The 18653-nt window shown below is 43.2% G+C and overlaps 1 protein-coding gene across 2 annotated transcripts in view; it reads left to right on the top strand.

The window, feature by feature from the left end:
* The window catches only part of fhod3a (formin homology 2 domain containing 3a), a 67535-nt gene that overhangs the window by 47299 nt on the left and 1583 nt on the right, over positions 1-18653 (top strand). The window contains exons 14-26 of one of the 2 annotated variants that reach the window (XM_028597981.1): positions 2529-2746; positions 4550-4864; positions 6181-6878; positions 7800-7940; positions 9856-10014; positions 10430-10612; positions 11476-11595; positions 14611-14772; positions 15547-15737; positions 16265-16469; positions 16649-16672; positions 17000-17207; positions 17332-17499. In XM_028597981.1, the coding sequence (XP_028453782.1) occupies positions 2529-2746; positions 4550-4864; positions 6181-6878; positions 7800-7940; positions 9856-10014; positions 10430-10612; positions 11476-11595; positions 14611-14772; positions 15547-15737; positions 16265-16469; positions 16649-16672; positions 17000-17207; positions 17332-17499 (2792 nt within the window). The remainder of the gene's footprint in view (positions 1-2528; positions 2747-4549; positions 4865-6180; positions 6879-7799; positions 7941-9855; positions 10015-10429; positions 10613-11475; positions 11596-14610; positions 14773-15546; positions 15738-16264; positions 16470-16648; positions 16673-16999; positions 17208-17331; positions 17500-18653) is intronic. The other variant, XM_028597982.1, reaches the window with a different exon arrangement.

Here is an 18653-nt window from a genome sequence, read left to right as displayed (position 1 = left end):
GGATTGGTCAAGCTTTTTTCACATTCAGTGCACGTGCACATACACAGACACACATTTTACTCAAGCACACGTACGTTTAAAGGCTCACAAATAATTTTCATGAGGCTAATAAATCTATGTTTGTGTGCAAATGGGAATCACAGGAAACAAGAGATTTACTCAAGAGGGTATTGTGAGGTCACGATCAGATTCTGAACTGATCATACTCAATGCAGCCATATACTGTATATACCTAGTGGTCCAGTCCAACCTTTTTAACCTGAAAACAATTAGAAAACAATTGCTTTATGTATTGTGCCAAGTGCTGTAGCTTTTCCTGTAGGCTCAGACCTCTTTCAGCCTCAATTTAAAGCACCGTTGATACAATAATACAAAGTTTCAGAGCTGAAAGAAATGAAGGGCGATAGAGCAAAAGCAAGACTTGAGTTTGATTCAGCAACTTGCGGAGAACTCAAGCACAAGACAGACAGAGGTGGACAGATATTTAAGACAGAAAAGGAGAAGAGCTGCTGAGTGAGCATGTGGGAGATGTATCCACTGGAGAGGTTGATGTATTTATGGTGTATTTCACGGTTATTAGGAAAATATGAGTTTTTTCCCTCCAGCTCACCTCCCTGAGGTACACATCTGTCTGACAAGATACAGCACTGTAACACTGAGTCCAAATAACATCGTTAATGGCGTACATACAAGAGTTGGACTAAAACTGGATTCCTGAAGCATGTCGCAAATATTTTTGGTTTGTTAAAGCCACTGAACTTAATTTTTTTTCCTCCCTGGAACTTTGGCTTATGATCAAATACCTGCAAATCTATTATTCCCATCAGCCTCATTCGTACTATGTGTTGCTAATGGGTTAGTTGCTAGTTGTAAAGTGCTAATTAGCAAATGTTATCATGCTAACACACCAAACTAAGATGGTGACCATTGGTAAACATTACACCTGCTACACATGTTAGCATGCTGATCTGATGTTGTAGCTAGTAGTAGAGCTGGGCTATATATCAATATTATATTGACATCGATATATGACACTAGATATTGATTTAGATTTTGGATATCGTAATATCGTGATATGACAGTGGTCTTTTCCTGGTTTTAGAGGCTGAATTACAGTAGAGGGATGTCACTTACTGTTCTAGCTTTTATTATTATTATTTACCCACTTAGTCATTATAGCCACACTATTGGTGATTAATTATCAAAACTCATTGTGTTAATATTTTGTGAAAGCATCAATAGTCACACTACACTACAAAATATCGCCACAATATCGACATTAAGGTATTTTGTCAAAAAGTTTGTGATATTTGATTTTTTTGCCATATCGCCTAGCTCTAGCTTGTAGCATTTAGCTCACAGCACCTTCACCGTACATATAGCCTCACAGAGCCGCTAGCATGGCTGTGGACTCTTGGTCTAAATCAGGGGTTGATGCATAGACTGTTTAAGTGAAGCCGAAACATCCCGATCGCCCCCTGGTGGCAGGCTGCAGTATAAGTCAGAAATCCCGCCCCCTCCACGTTAGCGGACATGTGCCAATCACTGAACTCCTTTTTGTTTTCTAAGTGTTTTAAGACATACAGCATATTGAAGGTTTTTTGGTTCAAGTTGAAGCATAAAACACGCAGCTGACTCACTCCCTCTTTATTATTCTTAATCACATGCACACACACAAACACACACACACACACACACATATTGGTATCCAGTTTCTTCAGACGTCTGAAGTGGCGTGATGCTAATGAACTCGGAACAGAAGCTCCACACATTCATGGTATGGTGGGAAACAGGAGGGGTTAGAGAGAGAGAGAGAGAGAGAGAGAGAGAGAGAGAGAGAGAGAGAGAGGGGAGAGAGAGGGGGAGAGAGAGACTTAGTGCCTTAAATCTCGGTTCTGGCTGGCAAGTTGAGTGGTAAAGTTTTGGTATGGGGTGAAAGAGAGAGGACAGGAAGAGAAGGGAAAAATACAAGGCAGGAGAGCTGATCGAGGCACATCTTGAACAGGTTTACTCTGATTCACGTCTGATGTTTGGCCTTTCAGCAGCCATACTAACATTACCTTCTCCCCATCTCTCCCATTCTTCTCTCCTGTCGCTCTCCTTTCCTCTCCACCCTCCTCCCTAACACAGTCTCTTCTTTTCCAAACTCCCTCTGGTTGCATATTTGGAGTGCTGGCTAGACAGGAGAGGAGAGGAGAGGACAGCAGGATGGTGGAACTCTTGACTGCAGGAATCGAGTGATGAATGCGTTTGTGAATGCTTTGTCGGCGACAAATGGGGCGAGGTAGAGGAGTGAAGTGGGCTTATAGAGTGAAGAGGTGGCATGAGTGTTTTTAAAGGAAACACATGTAGAAGGTTGGAAGTTTCTGATGAATTCAAGTAAATTGTCAGCGTGGTTTAGTATAGGGCAATTTGGCAAAGACCAAAACTGAGAGCAGCACTGCTGAGAAAGGCAAGACAGAAGGTGCATTGTCTCTGACTCTATTTTTGCTTCTTGCCTCCTCTGATCCTCTCTCCCTCTCTGTCAGGTATAAGAACGTGGAGCGTCTGGCGGCGGAGGAGTACGAGAGGGAGCACGTCCGGGTGTCGAGGACTCGCCCTGACCTCAACCTGAACTTTGAACCCGCGGAGGCCTGGCCCTCGTCATCGCGCAGCAGCACCCCGTCCTCCTTCGCCTCCCAGGAGGACGCAGAGGCCGACCTCGAAGCCGAGACCCCCGCCACCGCCTACACACCCTCCGAGACTGGTAGGACAATACTGAGAATACTGTATGATGGAGTAGCTGTCACATGTCGACACACTACGCACAGTATTTACTAATAACATGGTGTCTCTGTGGGGATATGAGTTATTAACAAGTCAAAAATGCTTAGGCTAAACATAGTCTTGTAAAATTTAACAACATCTCCTGTTTGTGTAGATGATTTCATTACAATACTGTAGCCAAAATCCATCTATTATGTTTCGTGTATTCAGTATTACTATGGCTTCTACTACTAGGATTATGACAGTTTCTCCTGTTAATACTGTTAGCACTACTACTACTATTTCAACAAAAAAAAAAAAAAGAATTGAATGGGGTTAACTGGGAAACATTTTTTGGTCTTATAATTATTAATGGTGGTAGAATTTAGCACAATTTAAAGTCAGAATCCTTTCAGTCAGGGTTGATTTTGCGATATTTGTGGTTACCGTGGTAACAGTAAAACAACCACTCCGTGAGTAGCTACTTTGCAAAAATACATCAGTAGAGGTGTAACTGGTGTATCCGTTTACAGTGATGCCAAACAAACTCCTGTTTAAAAAGGGAGTCAGCCAATTATAATTGAAACCACAATCTGATTTCATGCTGCGCACGCTGTAAGTCATCTGAGTAAACAGCAGTAGACACTGCAGGGCACAGGAAACCGATTTGCTTACCTTGCTGAAGAGTTGGAGTTTTGCAGCCTCTCGCGGTCTTGTTCCATTATTTCATGTTAGATTTAAAACTGATCTGCTGTCAAGTAAATGCAGAAAATGACCATAGATTGTTTTGTAAAAGTATTTGGATGAATGATTTCTGTCAGGGCTAATATCAGAGATAAAATTGCATGAAACCCTGGATTGCATACATGCATCGTTTTCTTTTATTTATATATATATATATATATATATATATATATATATATATATGTACTGTATATATCATTATATGTATATATATGTATACTGATATATACAGTACAATAGTTATTGCTGAAAGAATTTGAGTTTGTCTTTAAAGGATTAGAACTTTGAAGTTGTGTGTGTGTTAAAGCTTTCAGAGTAGTTGTATGACTCTGACTGGTTAATACTTTAGGGACTTATAATTAAAACCAAAAGGTTGTCAGTTCAAGTCCCAAGAGTGCTCCCCAAAGCAATCATTCTTAACCCTAAATTGTTTCAGGTTGCAGCCTGCCGTTCACATTAGCATGCTGGCGTGAGCAAAAGAAGGAGAGGGGAGATGAATTGGGGGAAAATATACTGAGGGAGAGGAGGGGACACCATCAGGGGGGGGTAGAAGGAAGAAAAAAAACACCGAGAGGATATGGGTGAAAGGGTCAAATGGGTTTTTGAAAGACCTTTTTGAAAGTGTAATGTCAAAACATCTTGTGTAAGAAAAAAGCCTTGTTTTGGGGCTGAGTGCATGCACAGCCACGAGCAGAGGTACTGTAGCTCACTTAGGCGAGTATATGAGGCCTCACCGTGTCCTGTTATTCTAACCCCGCCTGCATCACTGCCTGGACTGTACTGTGGAGTTGTGTGTTTGTATGTGTGACATAAACAGGAACTTAATTCTTCATTTCCTGTTCATATCCTGGTCCTGCAACAACCTGGCTTTCTGTTACCTGCCGTACTGTTTACATTAGTGTATGGGTGTGTGTTTTTGTTTGTCTTATTAAGTACGTGTGAATGTGTTTCGATACGGGGGTGTCCCATGTGCAGAAATCAAAGACTGAAACTGTATTTCATTGCAGATAGTAAATGGGAATCTTAGAGAATAAAGTAACATTGATGCTTTTGGTGACAGGAGAGGCTGATGACTCCAGTGCCAGTCTAGAAACAGAGGAAAAAGAGGCCACCGCTGAAGAGGAGGAAGAACAAAAAGAGGAGGAAGTGCCGGAGGAAGTACAGGAGGAAGCAGCGGCAGACAAGGAGGAGGAAGACGAGGAGTGTGAGCAGGAACCGAAGAAGGAGAAAGAGGACGCGGAGGAGGACAGCGGCATCCTGAGCGACAAAGAACGACAGAATGAGGAAGTGAATGAGAAGGACAACTGCTCGGCCTCCAGCATCTCCTCTGCCAGCAGCACTCTGGAGAGAGAGGAGAGGGGGAGCAATCAGAATGGTGGGTAGTTGGGTACTGCATTGTGAAATAACATTCAAGTTAGTATTCAAAATGACGATATTCTCACTAAATTACCTGTTAAGATGGATGTTTTTGGCAGTATATAAAACATCACCCTTATCCAAAACTTTAACACCAGTGAAGTCATGTTTTAAGTTACACCGTGAAATATTTAACCACTGGTAATGCTATCTGGCAATGTCTTTATGAGTCGGTGTCATTCTGCTGCCAGTTTGCAGTAGCAGACGTGGATGTAACACTGCATTTTGGTGAGAAACAGTGAATGTAAACCTAACTTTAAAGGTCCCATGGCATGAAAATTTCACCTTATGAGGTTTTTTAACATTAATATGTGTTCCCCCAGCCTGCCTATGGTCCCCCAGTGGCTAGAAATGGCGATAGGTGTAAACCGAGCCCTGGGTATCCTGCTCTGCCTTTGAGAAAATGAAAGCTCAGATGGGCCGATCTGGAATCTTGCTCCTTATGAGGTTATAAGGAGCAAGGTTACCTCCCCCTCCACCTTGCCCCCCCTCTCTCCTCCTCAATAGCTACAGACACAGAAATGGCACATCGTAAGGAAAGCTCATTGTGCGACTGGCTGTAATTCTGCACCAAGGCTGAATTTCGGGAAAGAGACTTCAGATACAGTATTAGGGGACCACTAAGGTCTATATAAAAGCATCCAAAGAGCACCATGTCATGGGACCTTTAAGTCAAGACCAACAGTCTATTGTTGTCCCAAAACCATGGGCGGAGGCTCGCACAGGACTCAATGGGCACACCTCCCAAATCTCAACATCGTGTGTCAAGCAAAGCAACTCCTTTTGGGAGGCGTGCTCAAAACGAAATGAAAAACAAACTTAAACAAACTGCTTACAAGTATAAAAGAAATAGCAACGGGAATATCTCGGAGTGACCCTTGTGCTCGTGCCCAGATACAGCCCAGAGAAGTGTCAATCAGGTTTTAGAGTTGGGGCACTGTATGCTGGGCCATAAAAGAAAAAGGGTAAAGTTTTGCGAAAATACGGAGACAGAGGAAAAAACACATGACAATTCATAAAGGTCAAGCTCCAAAACCACCAGTTACCATAACACAACTCAATAGCCTCTTTCAGTAGATCCCTACTAGTAGTTTATGTTGCAGGCTTGCTGTTTAAAATGTAATCTCTCAAGCCCAAGCCAAGATATCCCTGATTACATGGTCAATGTTATATTTTCGGATTTAAAAAAAACCAAAACATTATACTAATAACTATTTTAATGTGCACTCTTTATTCCATCTCTCTCCTCTCAACCCCATCAACTTTCCTTCTCAGGCTTTAAGGAGGCAGAGGTGAACGAGCAGTGCAGCAAACTCCTCAATAGCAAGCTCTTCATGCTGGACATGCTGTACTCCCAGGACAAGAAGCCCAGTGATGAGGAGGAGGAAGAAGAGGACGTGGAGAAGGAAAAAGAGAAAGAGAAAGAGAAAGGAGAGGGGGAGGACAAAGAAAGCCAGAAGGATGCTGACGTGCAACTGGGCAGTGAGCAGGAGGCTGAGAAATCCGAGCACCACGGGACCATCCGACCGTTCGCCGAGCGGTTTGGAGACTTGATCAAGGACCTCGTTTCGACCCCCCCTCACCTGGATGTCCCAGCCAACGAGCCCCCGCCTCCCCCACCCAAAAAGGAATCGGACACGATCTGGGACCAGCTCCTGGCCAGCCCTCGGGAGCTGCGCATCGGGGACATTAACTTCACCGACCTGACGGAGGAAGATGACAAAGACATTCTGGATGCTGTTTTGATGGGAGAATGCGGTGACCTCCCGCCCCCCCCGCCTCCGCCACCCTGCATCCTCCGCTTCCCTCCGCCCCCACCCATGCTAGGCAGCTGCCCCCCACCCCCTCCCTTGATTGGAATTATGAGGCCTCCTCCTCCCCCTTCCTTTAGTGCCTCAATTCCAGTGCCTCCTCCCCCGGAGCCTCCTCTCTTCAACAAGAAGAAGAAGACAATCAGGCTCTTCTGGAGCGAGGTGAGTCAAGATACAAAGACCGTTTCCATCAGTCGGGAACAATTATCCCACTTTTTATCCAGTATTACACATCATTTATCCAGAAGATGATACCTGACAACTTCTTCAAAGATTTGAAATGCCATCATTTAAATTTTCTTAATTTCAATAACTGATCTTTCTATATAAACCAGTCCTTCCAGAGTTTTTTTGTGATTGTTGTGGGCAAAAATCCTTGATTATGCGGCATGTTTTCTTAAAAAAATGCGATGGGATATGTGGGATATTAATGCAATTTTATGCCATGAAATTGCAGGAACTTGCAAAAACTGCGGTTTAATGAAAAAGAAAAAAAAAGTGATTCCCCCTACACCTTGCTTTTTGATGATGTTCACGTCGCGTAATTACTTTACTTCATAACGTTCCCATGGCAACAGGGGAAAATGGCTGCTCTTGTGTGAAGTAAACGCAACATTTTTATTTTATTTAATTTCTATTACAAGATATATGTGACTTTTTTGCAACGAAAATGCGGGGATTATGAAATCATGCAAGCCCCGCATATTTTGCGCGGAAATTGGCAATTTATGTGGCGAAAGTGCGGCGTATTTGAAAAAATGCGGCCCCCGCATAAATATTTGGCTGATTATTTGATTTTTGGCTGATTATGCATTGAATTATGCGATGGCATAATCGTGTTTTTCTGGAGGGACTGATAAACAGTGACAGGCTGATTGATAAGCAGACAGGCTACGTGTATCACTGTCTCTGTGTCTTGAGGTCATATTAAGTCTTATTACCGTTTTGGTTTATCAGAAGTATTTGGCCTGTATTGCTGGTTGGGCAGAAGTTCCTGCAGATCAAGAGTGCTTTTATTGCAGGAAATGTGAGTCCAACACATCTCTCCACCTAATTCAGTCCATTTCTGCTGTTTGCGATTAGGTGCGTCCCACAGACTCTCAGTACAAGGATTATAAGCGGAGTGGAGACTCGTTCTGGTCCAAACTGGAACCAGTGAAAATGGACACAGCCAAACTGGAACACCTGTTTGAGACGAAATCAAAGGAAATACCAGTTACAAAGGTAAACAACCAATGCCTGAACCAGCTTCAGAAACATTTCTCATTGTATGATACTGAATGTACCTGTATGCATTGATTAACCCAGCTATTATTAATTATGAATTATTATTATTCATTTATTTGTTCATTCATCTTACATCCCACATGATGGACTGAACAGTAATTTGATTTTGACAAAAGTTCGATTACATTTTTAATTTATCAGCAGTGCCTAAAGGAGGTGCCACCATGCCAGATTAAAAATCTGACATTTTTGTTACTGATTAAGGGAGAGACAGCCATGTTTTCTGGTCACCTCATTAGGTATGCAACACATTTAAATGACTCTGTACGCAACTGGATAGTCCTTCAACCAATCAGACCAACAATCCGGGTGACGTAGCATCGACAGCGGCATTAACGGGTTGCCGCGCTTCGGTGGCCACCATGTTGAATGTAAACAAAAAGCTGCTTGGTCGCTTCTCTATCGTCATCGTGTTAAATCCGCCGATAGCGCGCCAGGTGGATAAGCCATTTTGTGATTGGTTCCCGCAAATTTGTAACGGAAGCAGGATAGATGAACGTACAGGTTTCCAGCCTCAGCTGCAGGGCGAAATCAAATCGCCGGCAGATCGGGCTGGGTTTACCCAGTCTAATGTGAATGCACATACACTGTGCAATTTGGCTGGTGCTTTATCACAAAAAACTTTGCTTTTGCCAGCCACACCGCCCATGGGGTTGGGTGTCATTTATCTCCAGAACTTGAAAGTTTATGTTTTTAGGGTTAAGCGAGGTCACTAGTGTTCTGATCCTGATCAAACATGGCAGGTTTGAATCCTACATAATTCTCACAAAGCCTCTAAATAAGAAAAGTATGGTCCGCTAAGACGGGGAGCTGAAACCAGGCCTCTCAAACTTTGAACTTCGAGCCCCTGATTCTGAACCGCAACTTCTGGTTTACACGTAATGTGACAGTATGATGGTGGTCTGCAGCTATAGTATCGAAACAGCTCAAGCAAAGCTGTCACTTAATGAGGAATGTTAAAGCAATCAAAGGTCAGAGCAAACTGATATTGCTTTAGGAGACTCTCCTTTGTTCCCTTCTTTAGGTTCTTTGGTTATCTAACCTTACTCATCAGAATGTTAATATGTGTTTTAGATATTAAAGATTAGAATGGTTCAAACCATTTTCATCTACTTGGTTGGTATAATTTGGTTACGTGTATTCCTTAGTTACCACCAGTCTTTGCTAGTTTTCTTTTTAAAGTTTGCTCCTTTTGAGCTCTTAGCAGTATTACCCTGTCTGATTCATCCGCCCAACAGAAACATCATCCCATTAGCGCAAGGGTTCAAAATAAATTCTTAATATTTTGCCTTTAGCTCTATTTTATATTTCACAGAACACTTTCCATCCCATCAACAACGAGTATGTTAAGGTATTTCTATAAAATACTTAAATATAAATGTGAAATATATAGTTAGATATAAATATTTTGATCACTAAAAGTATGCTTTAAATATGACGTTAGTCTCACTGATCATGATGTAACAACTCAATAGTGCAAGAGTTGCACTGTTGTGTAAGTCTCCCAGTCTCCGGTGAGTATGGTGAGTATATAACTTCCTAGTGGCAGTAACCAGGGTTTAGCACCTACTCTGTTACCCTTTTATGTGCTGACACATTACGACTTCCTTCCATTAATAGCTTATAATGGCCTCAAGTGCTGCTGAGGTCATATGTTCACATATGGTGCATTGTGACTGCAGAACCCCACATAAACACACATCATATAGTGTTAACTATCATGGTATTTCCTGCTCCTACTCACATATAGTTTCCACAGCTGCAGTCAGTGTAGCCGGAGGGATAATCCCTTTAATCCTTACAGGCCCATAAAGCAGACCACACAGACCCTCTCTGTATTTTCGTGTCCTAGAAAACAGCAGCAGACGGCAAGCGTCAGGAGATCATCGTTTTGGATTCCAAGAGGAGTAACGCCATCAACATCGGTCTGACGGTGCTGCCTCCTCCTCGCACTATCAAGACGGCCATCCTTAACTTTGATGAGTACGCGCTTAACAAGGAGGGCATAGAGGTGAGAGATACAGACGATAGTGAACGGGAAGAAAGTCAATCAATCAATCACACTTTATATGTATAGCATTTTTCATTCAAAGGTCATGCAACTCAAAGTGCTTCACATTATAAAAACGGAGACAATATCACCTCCACCACCCCACAGACACACACACGCACGCACGCAAACACACACAGATTTAATGTCACACACACACAGACACACACACACACACACACATGCACACACAGATTTAATGTAAAAGGCAATTAAAGCATGAGTTGAGGAAACATTATCAGGAACCAACATAAAACAAGCAAAACCCATACTTGCAATGATGTGATGTACATGTTTTAAACTCCCCAAATCCTTCATCTTCTAAATGACACTTGTCACCCATATACTGCTTATCCCACTCTGTCCCTGCCCTTAGAAAATCCTGACAATGATCCCTACAGAGGAGGAGAAGCAGAAGATCCAGGAGGCCCAGCTGGCCAACCCTGATGTCCCGCTGGGCTCAGCAGAGCAGTTCCTCCTCACTCTGTCCTCCATCAGCGAGCTCTCTGCCCGACTCCAACTCTGGGCCTTCAAGATGGACTACGAGGCAACCCAGAAGGTTTGTAAAAACATGTCGAGAAGAATGTAGAGGAGGGAAAGCCAAACACACATTTAAAACCATACTGAGCAAGTGAATGTGGCTTTATTAAAGCAGAAACTGACATACAAAGCCAAATGAACTCTGCACTATAAAGGTTTGAGTAAATGTGCAAAGCATGTGTGTGTGTGTGTGTGTGTGTGTGTGTGTGTGTGTGTGTGTGTGTGTGTGTGTGTGTGTGTGTCTTATGCCAGTAAGTGTCAACATCCTTTTTTTCAGTACAAACAACATCCGCAAATCATCAACATAGTTACATCATCACAAAATATGCACGCTTATTAGCGGCACCTCGCCGTCCTCTGGCAAACCTTGTTTTAACCGGGCGAAAGATTGCATCCAGGAGGAGAAGTTCAAAGTCAAAACCCAGAGAATGAAAAACACGCCACCCCTCCGTTTCTGTCCTGTAAATTTTACGGCTTTCCGCAGGACGCAGTCGTCTTTCATCTCCATGAAAGGCAGGATTCCTGACCGCACGTTCGGCAGAGCGACATTCCCGACTCGACTTTGTGGGACGGTGTGGTAGTGGGAGGCTTAATGGAGGGCAACATACCGTGCAGGCACACAAACACACGCACACAAGAGAAACTTGCCTGCTTCACAATAACAAACGCTTCATGTAATCAAAAGCATGCTTGGTAGCGAAGGCTGACCGAGACGGCAGCCTTTAAACAACCTCTCATGACCTCAGACAAGTGCAGATGATTTGCGGTGGGAGACGAGGTACACCTGTTCACCACTTTTTATAACTGCTGACTAAAGAAGCACATGTTTTTGGGGAGTCTTAATTGACTCAACTAATGATGTGTGTGTTTTCCTCCTCTCAGGAAGTTGCAGAGCCGCTGCAGGATCTGAAGGAGGGTATGGAACAGCTGGAGAAGAACAAAACTCTGCGCTACATCCTTGCCACACTGCTCTCTATAGGAAACTTCCTCAATGGCACCAACGTGAGTCATGACCATTACCGGTTCATCACACCGGGTCATAATGACAAGCTTCTTTTTCTTTGTAGTAGTAGTAGTTTGTGGTAATTGTAGAGAGATAATCAGCGTTTTTACTGTTTTCCAAGCCTTTCATTTGTAGATTAAAAATTACATCACATACACTCACCTAAAGGATTATTAGGAACACCTGTTAAATTTCACGTTAATGAAATTATCTAATCAACCAATCACATGGCAGCTGTTTCAATGCATTTAGGGGTGTGGTCCAGATCTAGACATATCTTCTGAAATCCAAACTGAATGTCAGAATGGGAAAGAAAGGTGATCTAAGCAACTTTGAGCGTGGCATGGTTGTTGGTGCCAGACGGGCTGGTTTGAGTATTTCACAATCTGCTCAGTTACTGGGATATTCACGCACAACCATTTCTAGGGTTTACAAAGAATGGTCTGAAAAAGGAAAAACATCCAGTATGCTGCAGTCCTGGGGGGCGAAAATGCCTTGTTGATGCTAGAGGTCAGAGGAGAATGGGCCCGTCACAACCGAGGTATGCAGCAAAGCATTTGTGAAGCCACAACACGCACAACCTTGAGGCGGATGGGCTACACCAGCAGAAAACCCCACCGGGTACCACTAATCTCCACTAAAAATAGCAAAATGAGGCTACAATTTGCAGAAGCTCACCAAAATTGGACAGTTGAAGAACGAAAAAATGTTGCCTGGTCTTTCTGTTGAGACATTCAGATGGTAGAGTCAGAATTAGGCGTAAACAGAATGAGAACTTGGATCTGTCATGTCTTGTTACCACTGGGCAGGCTGGTGGTGGTGGTGGTGTAATGGTGTGGGGGATGTTTTCTTGGCACACTTTAGGCCCCTTAGTACCAAGTGGGCATCATTTAAATGCCACAGCCTACCTGAGCATTGTTTCTGACCATGTCCATCCCTTTATGACCACCATGTACCCATCCTCTGATGGCTACTTCCAGCAGGATAATGCACCATGTCACAAAGCTTGAATCATTTCAAATTGGTTTCTTGAACATGACAATGAGTTCACTGTACTAAAATGGCCCCCACAGTAAGGCTGAGCAATTTTATCAATTCTGCGATATAAATCGATATTTTTTCCCCCAAGAAAGTATCGATTTTTCTGCCGCGAGTATCGATACATAAGTCCTATTCAAATCCCCCGTGTTTTCCCCCGTTCACGTTGCAGGAAGAGCGATTTGGTCAGCCAGCCGCTAGTGTCGCTGTAGAGCTGCCAACGTCAACTGGTGGCCCGCCGCCAAAGCTTTTAGTCTGGCCCCCAGAATAATCATGAATTCACAAAATGTAAAGAGGAAAAAATGCGTTCTGTTATTTATCATTTTAAGCATTTAGAGCAAAAACCCAGCCCCCTGTATTTACATCTCTATTCACATGCCGGGATTCTGTAGCCTACAGCGATACCCGAGCTCCACACACACGGGTGAGCCGAGATGTGTGTGCGTTAAAACACACACACACACAACATGAGCCGAGATGTGTGTGCGTTAAAACACACACACAGCTGAGCCGAGATGTGTGTGTGTGTGTTAAAGGTTAAAACACGCAGCACCCGACTGGGATCGATACAGAGTTACCAACGGCTGCTGGGGCAGATTAACTCACGCTGGTCTCTTTTCTGTAAATAAGCTACAATTAAACCTTCGTGAGTAGAAAGTCAATACTTATCAATGCACTCACCTGTGTAGACCGGCATAAACATGTAGAAAGCGATATTTCAATCTGCACAGTCCACCGCGGTGTTTTACGCAAACACAGCTCTACTCTGCAAATAACGAATTTTTACAAACAAGCTAAAACAAAAGCTGTCGGTTTGTAGTCTAACTGTTTATCTTAGGTTGCCGGGAATCTGGAAATTTTGACAAATTCTTGTAAACCTCACTGCTGGCTGAACAAACCAAACTCTCCGCTAGAGCGTACAATCTGGAGCTACTTAATATGCACGTGAATGACGCGATCGTTATGTTCGAGTGATGATGATGATGATTGTATTATTTTGCAACAACAACGTTTCATTGCAAATGAGGCATACATGACGAGTGCATAGCCTGCTTATCAGTCATTCATCATTAAAGCTGGGCTTCTGGCTTTTCCACGTCAACTTTTCCCTTCAGCCTCTTTGACAGTGACATGTTTACCTGACAACAGCCTTTCTTTCTGCAAGCATTTTCCACCAATCAGGATGCTGCATACTACAATAATGTTTCCATAATCACAGACTTTAACCATCACTCCTCAGTGAACTGCCTCCTAGTCTGAGATCTTTTTCTAGTTAGAGAGCCAGTTATCATTATGGAGTTTCCATGTTTTTTAGGAGTTTGCTCACATTAATAATAAAAAATAGTAGTTGATGATCCCTGCTGTAGACTCTCTGTCCAGTCAGAGACATATATTGTGTAATTGATGTTTTCAGTTCAATTAATTAAATCCAAGTAAATGGAACACTCACAAGATGTCACCAAAATCAGTCGGTCCCCTTTAAATCTTTCAGAAAATGATGTAAGTGTATCGAAATATATCAAATCGAAACGTATCGTTGGCTGAATATCGTGATATATATCGTATCGTGAGCTGAATATCGGGTATCGTATCGTGAGATTTGTGTATCGCTACAGCCCTACCCCACAGTCACCAGATCTCAATCCAATAGACCATCGTTGGGATGTGGTGGAACGGGAGCTTCGTACCCTGGATGTGCATCCCACAAATCTCCATCAACTGCAAGATGCTGTCCTCTCAATATGGGCCAAAATTTCTAAAGAATGCTTCCAGCACCTTGTTGAATCAATGCCACGAAGAATTAAGGCAGTAGTGAAGGTGAAAGGGGGTCAAATACGGTATTAGTAGGGTGTTCCTAATAATCCTTTATGTGAGTGTACGGTAGCTACTATAATATGGTGAGAACACATGTACCTCATAATGGTACTCCAGACGTATTCTTTGCTCAATCGCTATTTCTTTGGTTGTGTGTCCAGGCTAAAGGCTTCGAGCTGACTTATTTGGAGAAGGTTCCAGAGGTGAAGGACACGGTTCATAAGCAGTCTCTGCTGCATCACGCCTGCTCTGCTGTGGTGGACAACTTCCCTCAGAGCACCGACCTCTACTCCGAGATCGGAGCCATCACGCGATCTGCAAAAGTACGCTCCGCACCCACTAATAAAAAGCTTGTATACGTACTATTTTTGCATTCCTAAGTTGGGAACGCTTTTCAAGCTGGTTCTAATTAAACATAACTTCCCGTGCTGCCTTAAAAATGCAACTCACAGTAAGTGAACCCAACTCGATAGATATTAAGTTCAATCAACAACTGTTTAGTCAAACTGATACGTTACAGTCATTACTCATTCACCGTAATAATCTTAGAGCTAACAGATAACTTGTCAGGGCGAACCCAGTGACCGCTTTTAAATGAAACGTTTACAGAGTTAGGGACTGAAGAGGATACTAACCTTCCTCATGATAAGCATTGTTTTCATTAACAACCAACTAAACATGTAGTAAAGAAACTGCATGTTTCAATGATGTGTGTTTCTTTCAAGCTACAAAAAAAAAACGTCTGTGGAGAGATTTAGACCTCAAACAATGCATGCTGGGACATCTGCCAATATGCTTATCATGCTTCTTCTAGTGAACACTAGAGTAATCCTTGAAATCATCATTTCAAAGTGAAATAACTCACTTTTATAAGTTCTGAAATTGTCTGGAAATGAAAAGTCAATTTGAAGTTGTTAACTTGAAATTAATCAATAATTTATATTTACACTACCTTAATGACTGATTGATTAATGAAGATTAGGTGACCCCGCCTAATTCCTGTATGGTGTTTCACAGTGTAGCTAGTGTAGAGGGAAGCAGTGCAGTTCCAACAAGGACTTAAAGTACCTTATGCGTGTCAACCCCTCTTCTGTCAGGTGGATTTCGACCAGCTGCAGGAGAACCTGTGTCAGATGGAGAGGCGCTGCAAAGCCTCATGGGACCACCTGAAGGTGATCGCCAAGCATGAGATGAAGCCCCAGCTGAAGCAGAAAATGTCTGACTTCCTCAAAGACTGCGCTGAGAGGATTATCATTCTCAAGATTGTTCACCGCAGGATCATCAACAGGTGGTTCCCCTGTCAACCGTCTCTCCTAGTCCTAATCCATGTCGCAGAAGGTTTTTTTACTGCTAGAACATCTGCTACTGACCGATTCTCCTTTTCTTTACTCCAGTTGCATTTCACCAAATGTCTAGTGAAACCAAAAATGTTGATGTCTCAGTATATATAGGCTGACTGGACTATGACATTCCACTAGTCATTATTTTTTAGCTGCTAGTTATCGTCAAGTAGTGATATGATCAGAATAAAATGCTTATTTATTTATTTAACTAGCTACTATTATGTGATTTGTTTAATGGAGTACTGAAAATATAATATCTAAAAACAATTTTAACTTGTAAAATTACATTTACTCATATGTAGAATAGTAATGAAAGTGTGAAATTCCTAGTGTGTAGTAAACATTTTGGAATAAATCTTAAACAGCCTAAATTACACCGACCTCTAACAATTATAAACAGGCATTACAGCTGGAGAAAAGGACTTTTAGGAAAATTAAATGTTCCCATTCTTCCTCTCCCCTCCTCCCCCAGGTTCCATTCCTTCCTGTTGTTCCTCGGCCATCCGGCCTACAGTGTGAGAGAGGTCAGTGTCCACAGGTTCAGTAAAATCCTCAGCGAGTTTGCGCTGGAGTACCGGACCACCCGAGACCGCGTGCTGCAGCAGAAACAGAAACGAGCCGACCACCGCGAACGCAACAAGACCCGGGGAAAGATGATCATAGACGTCAACGCTCCTGTGAGCATCACACACACACACACACACACACACACACACACACACACACACACACACACACACAGAATCCCTTACACAAAAGCAAACTTAAACTCTATATATTGGTAACTCTCTTAACAAAATGTACAGCTGCTTATATTCTTCATTTTCTTTGACTTTCACTCTTTTTTCCCCTGTAGTCTGATGAGGAAGAGGAGAGTGAGGTATCAGCATAAGTGTGTGTTTGTTTGTGTGTGTGTGTGTGTGTGTGTGTGTGTGTGTGTGTGTGTGTGTGTGTGTGTGCGTGCGTGCGTGTTTGTGCATGAAACCACTAACCCTGACTGAACTACTTTACCTCAAAGTTTTCCTTTTCACTGATTTTAACATCTGAATGGATCAGTCAATAAAGTAGAGTAAGCATCATAATCTTCACAGGTTGGATGTTTCCTTGATGCGTCAGCTTTGGCATGTTTTGAGTCATAGCCCAAAAATACTTCAAATAGAAGCTGCCAAATTCTTACTCGCTTTCATTCCGTCTCTCTCCCCATCAGTGTGGTCGCTATGGTTCCAGCGTTAGCAACAGCGCCCCTAGTGGCGGCCAGGAGGGCGAGCGTTCGCAGGGTCTGGGCCACACCGAGGACTGTGCAGAGCACGAGCACATGAAAGCCGTGCTGAGAACCAGCCTCAGCGGCGGAGACAAGGAGCCCAGCGGGGTGCCAGGGCTTCGTACACGGACAAGATCCCGGCCCGGAAGGGGAGGTGAGGCTGACAGGAAGTCCCTTTTACAGGGTCACACAGAGACCGGAAACCTGAAAACCAGAGCCACGGCACTATAAAGGGTTTCTTTTGTTCACGCCTTTGTCATTCTGCTCGATGTGTTCAGGTCGCAGTATGCCGGCATGGACCCCGCCCGTGGAGGACACTCAGATGTGTGGAGAGGAAGCTGACGCAGACGAGATCATGGAGCGTATAGTGAGGTCGGCCACTCAGGGTCCTGGAACCAGAGCCCAGCCCAGAGAGAGGAGGAGGTCCAGGGCTAACCGCAAGTCATGTATGACCTGAATGCTTAACTTTTGTCCCAAATCCATGAAGCATGAAGAAGTGAAGGATTATAGTTAGGCACGGAGGGCTTGATAAAATACAATATTAGTTTTAGCATTATATGAATTGTAGGAACTGATGTTTTTTGGAGATAAAGGTCTTGATATCTCTGCCTCTGCTGCATTACTTTTGCCCATACTTTCTAAACCGTCTATAACAAGACCCCCAACTTTATAAAAGTGCAATACTAAATTGCTGGAATGACATTTTGATTATGAGTAAGTAAAAGAGAACTTACCAAAACACAATAATAGTACAGAGTAGCGCTGGACATTAAATCAGACATTACCCCCAGTTTTTACCAACTGTGGAACGGCTGCGTTCCGACTGCGTCCCAGCTCCAGCGATCCGCAGCCCTCCGGAGGAGATAACGCAGAGCTTCTGTTCTTGCCGGAGAGCTCCGCAGCAATTCAGCACAATTCAGATTGTGCGGGACAGGAAGTCGAGCACAGAAACAAAATAAAACATCCGGTTAATTTTCGAATTAAAATACACCGTGCTCACTGCGGATCAGATTTCCCTGCACTACACCTTGAAAACACAGCACAGAGCTGTTTCCCCTCTACTCCTCTGGATGGAGACAAACTGTTGTTGGTTTTGTGTTTCTATTCTACACGAATTCGCGAGATCTCGTTGGGTCCTCGTGACTATAGCTGTCAGTCACGGCCGCAGCCGTTACGCAACAAATCCAGACCTGGTGGTTATTGACGGACGGCAGAGCACGGAGCCGTTCCGCAGCCATACCGCAGTTGGTGGAAATGAGGGGGTTAGGGTGAGATAAGGTGAGACTTGAACGTAGCACAGTCAGAGCAGTCACAGGTGTGTTTGGGGAGACTGTAATTGGCAATAGCATTTTAAAGTCACAGTTTCAAAGTTCACAAAAGAGCAAGTATACTGTTCATTGTAAAACAGTATAGATAAGTATGTTAATTTATTGTATACTAACAGCAAAAACTGTAAACTATGACTCTTTGTTTATACTACATAGTGTATAAAGTTAGTATGTAGTATGGAACTGGGACACACCATCACTTATAGCACAGCAGATGACCCTGTTATAACAAATCCTCTCCTCTCCTCTCCTCTCCTCTCCTCTCCTCTCCT

This window comes from Perca flavescens, chromosome 14 (genome assembly GCF_004354835.1).
Source record: "Perca flavescens isolate YP-PL-M2 chromosome 14, PFLA_1.0, whole genome shotgun sequence".
Taxonomy (NCBI): domain Eukaryota; kingdom Metazoa; phylum Chordata; class Actinopteri; order Perciformes; family Percidae; genus Perca; species Perca flavescens.
Note: the sequence above shows the minus strand (reverse complement) of the source record. Positions and strands in the feature narration are given on the sequence as shown.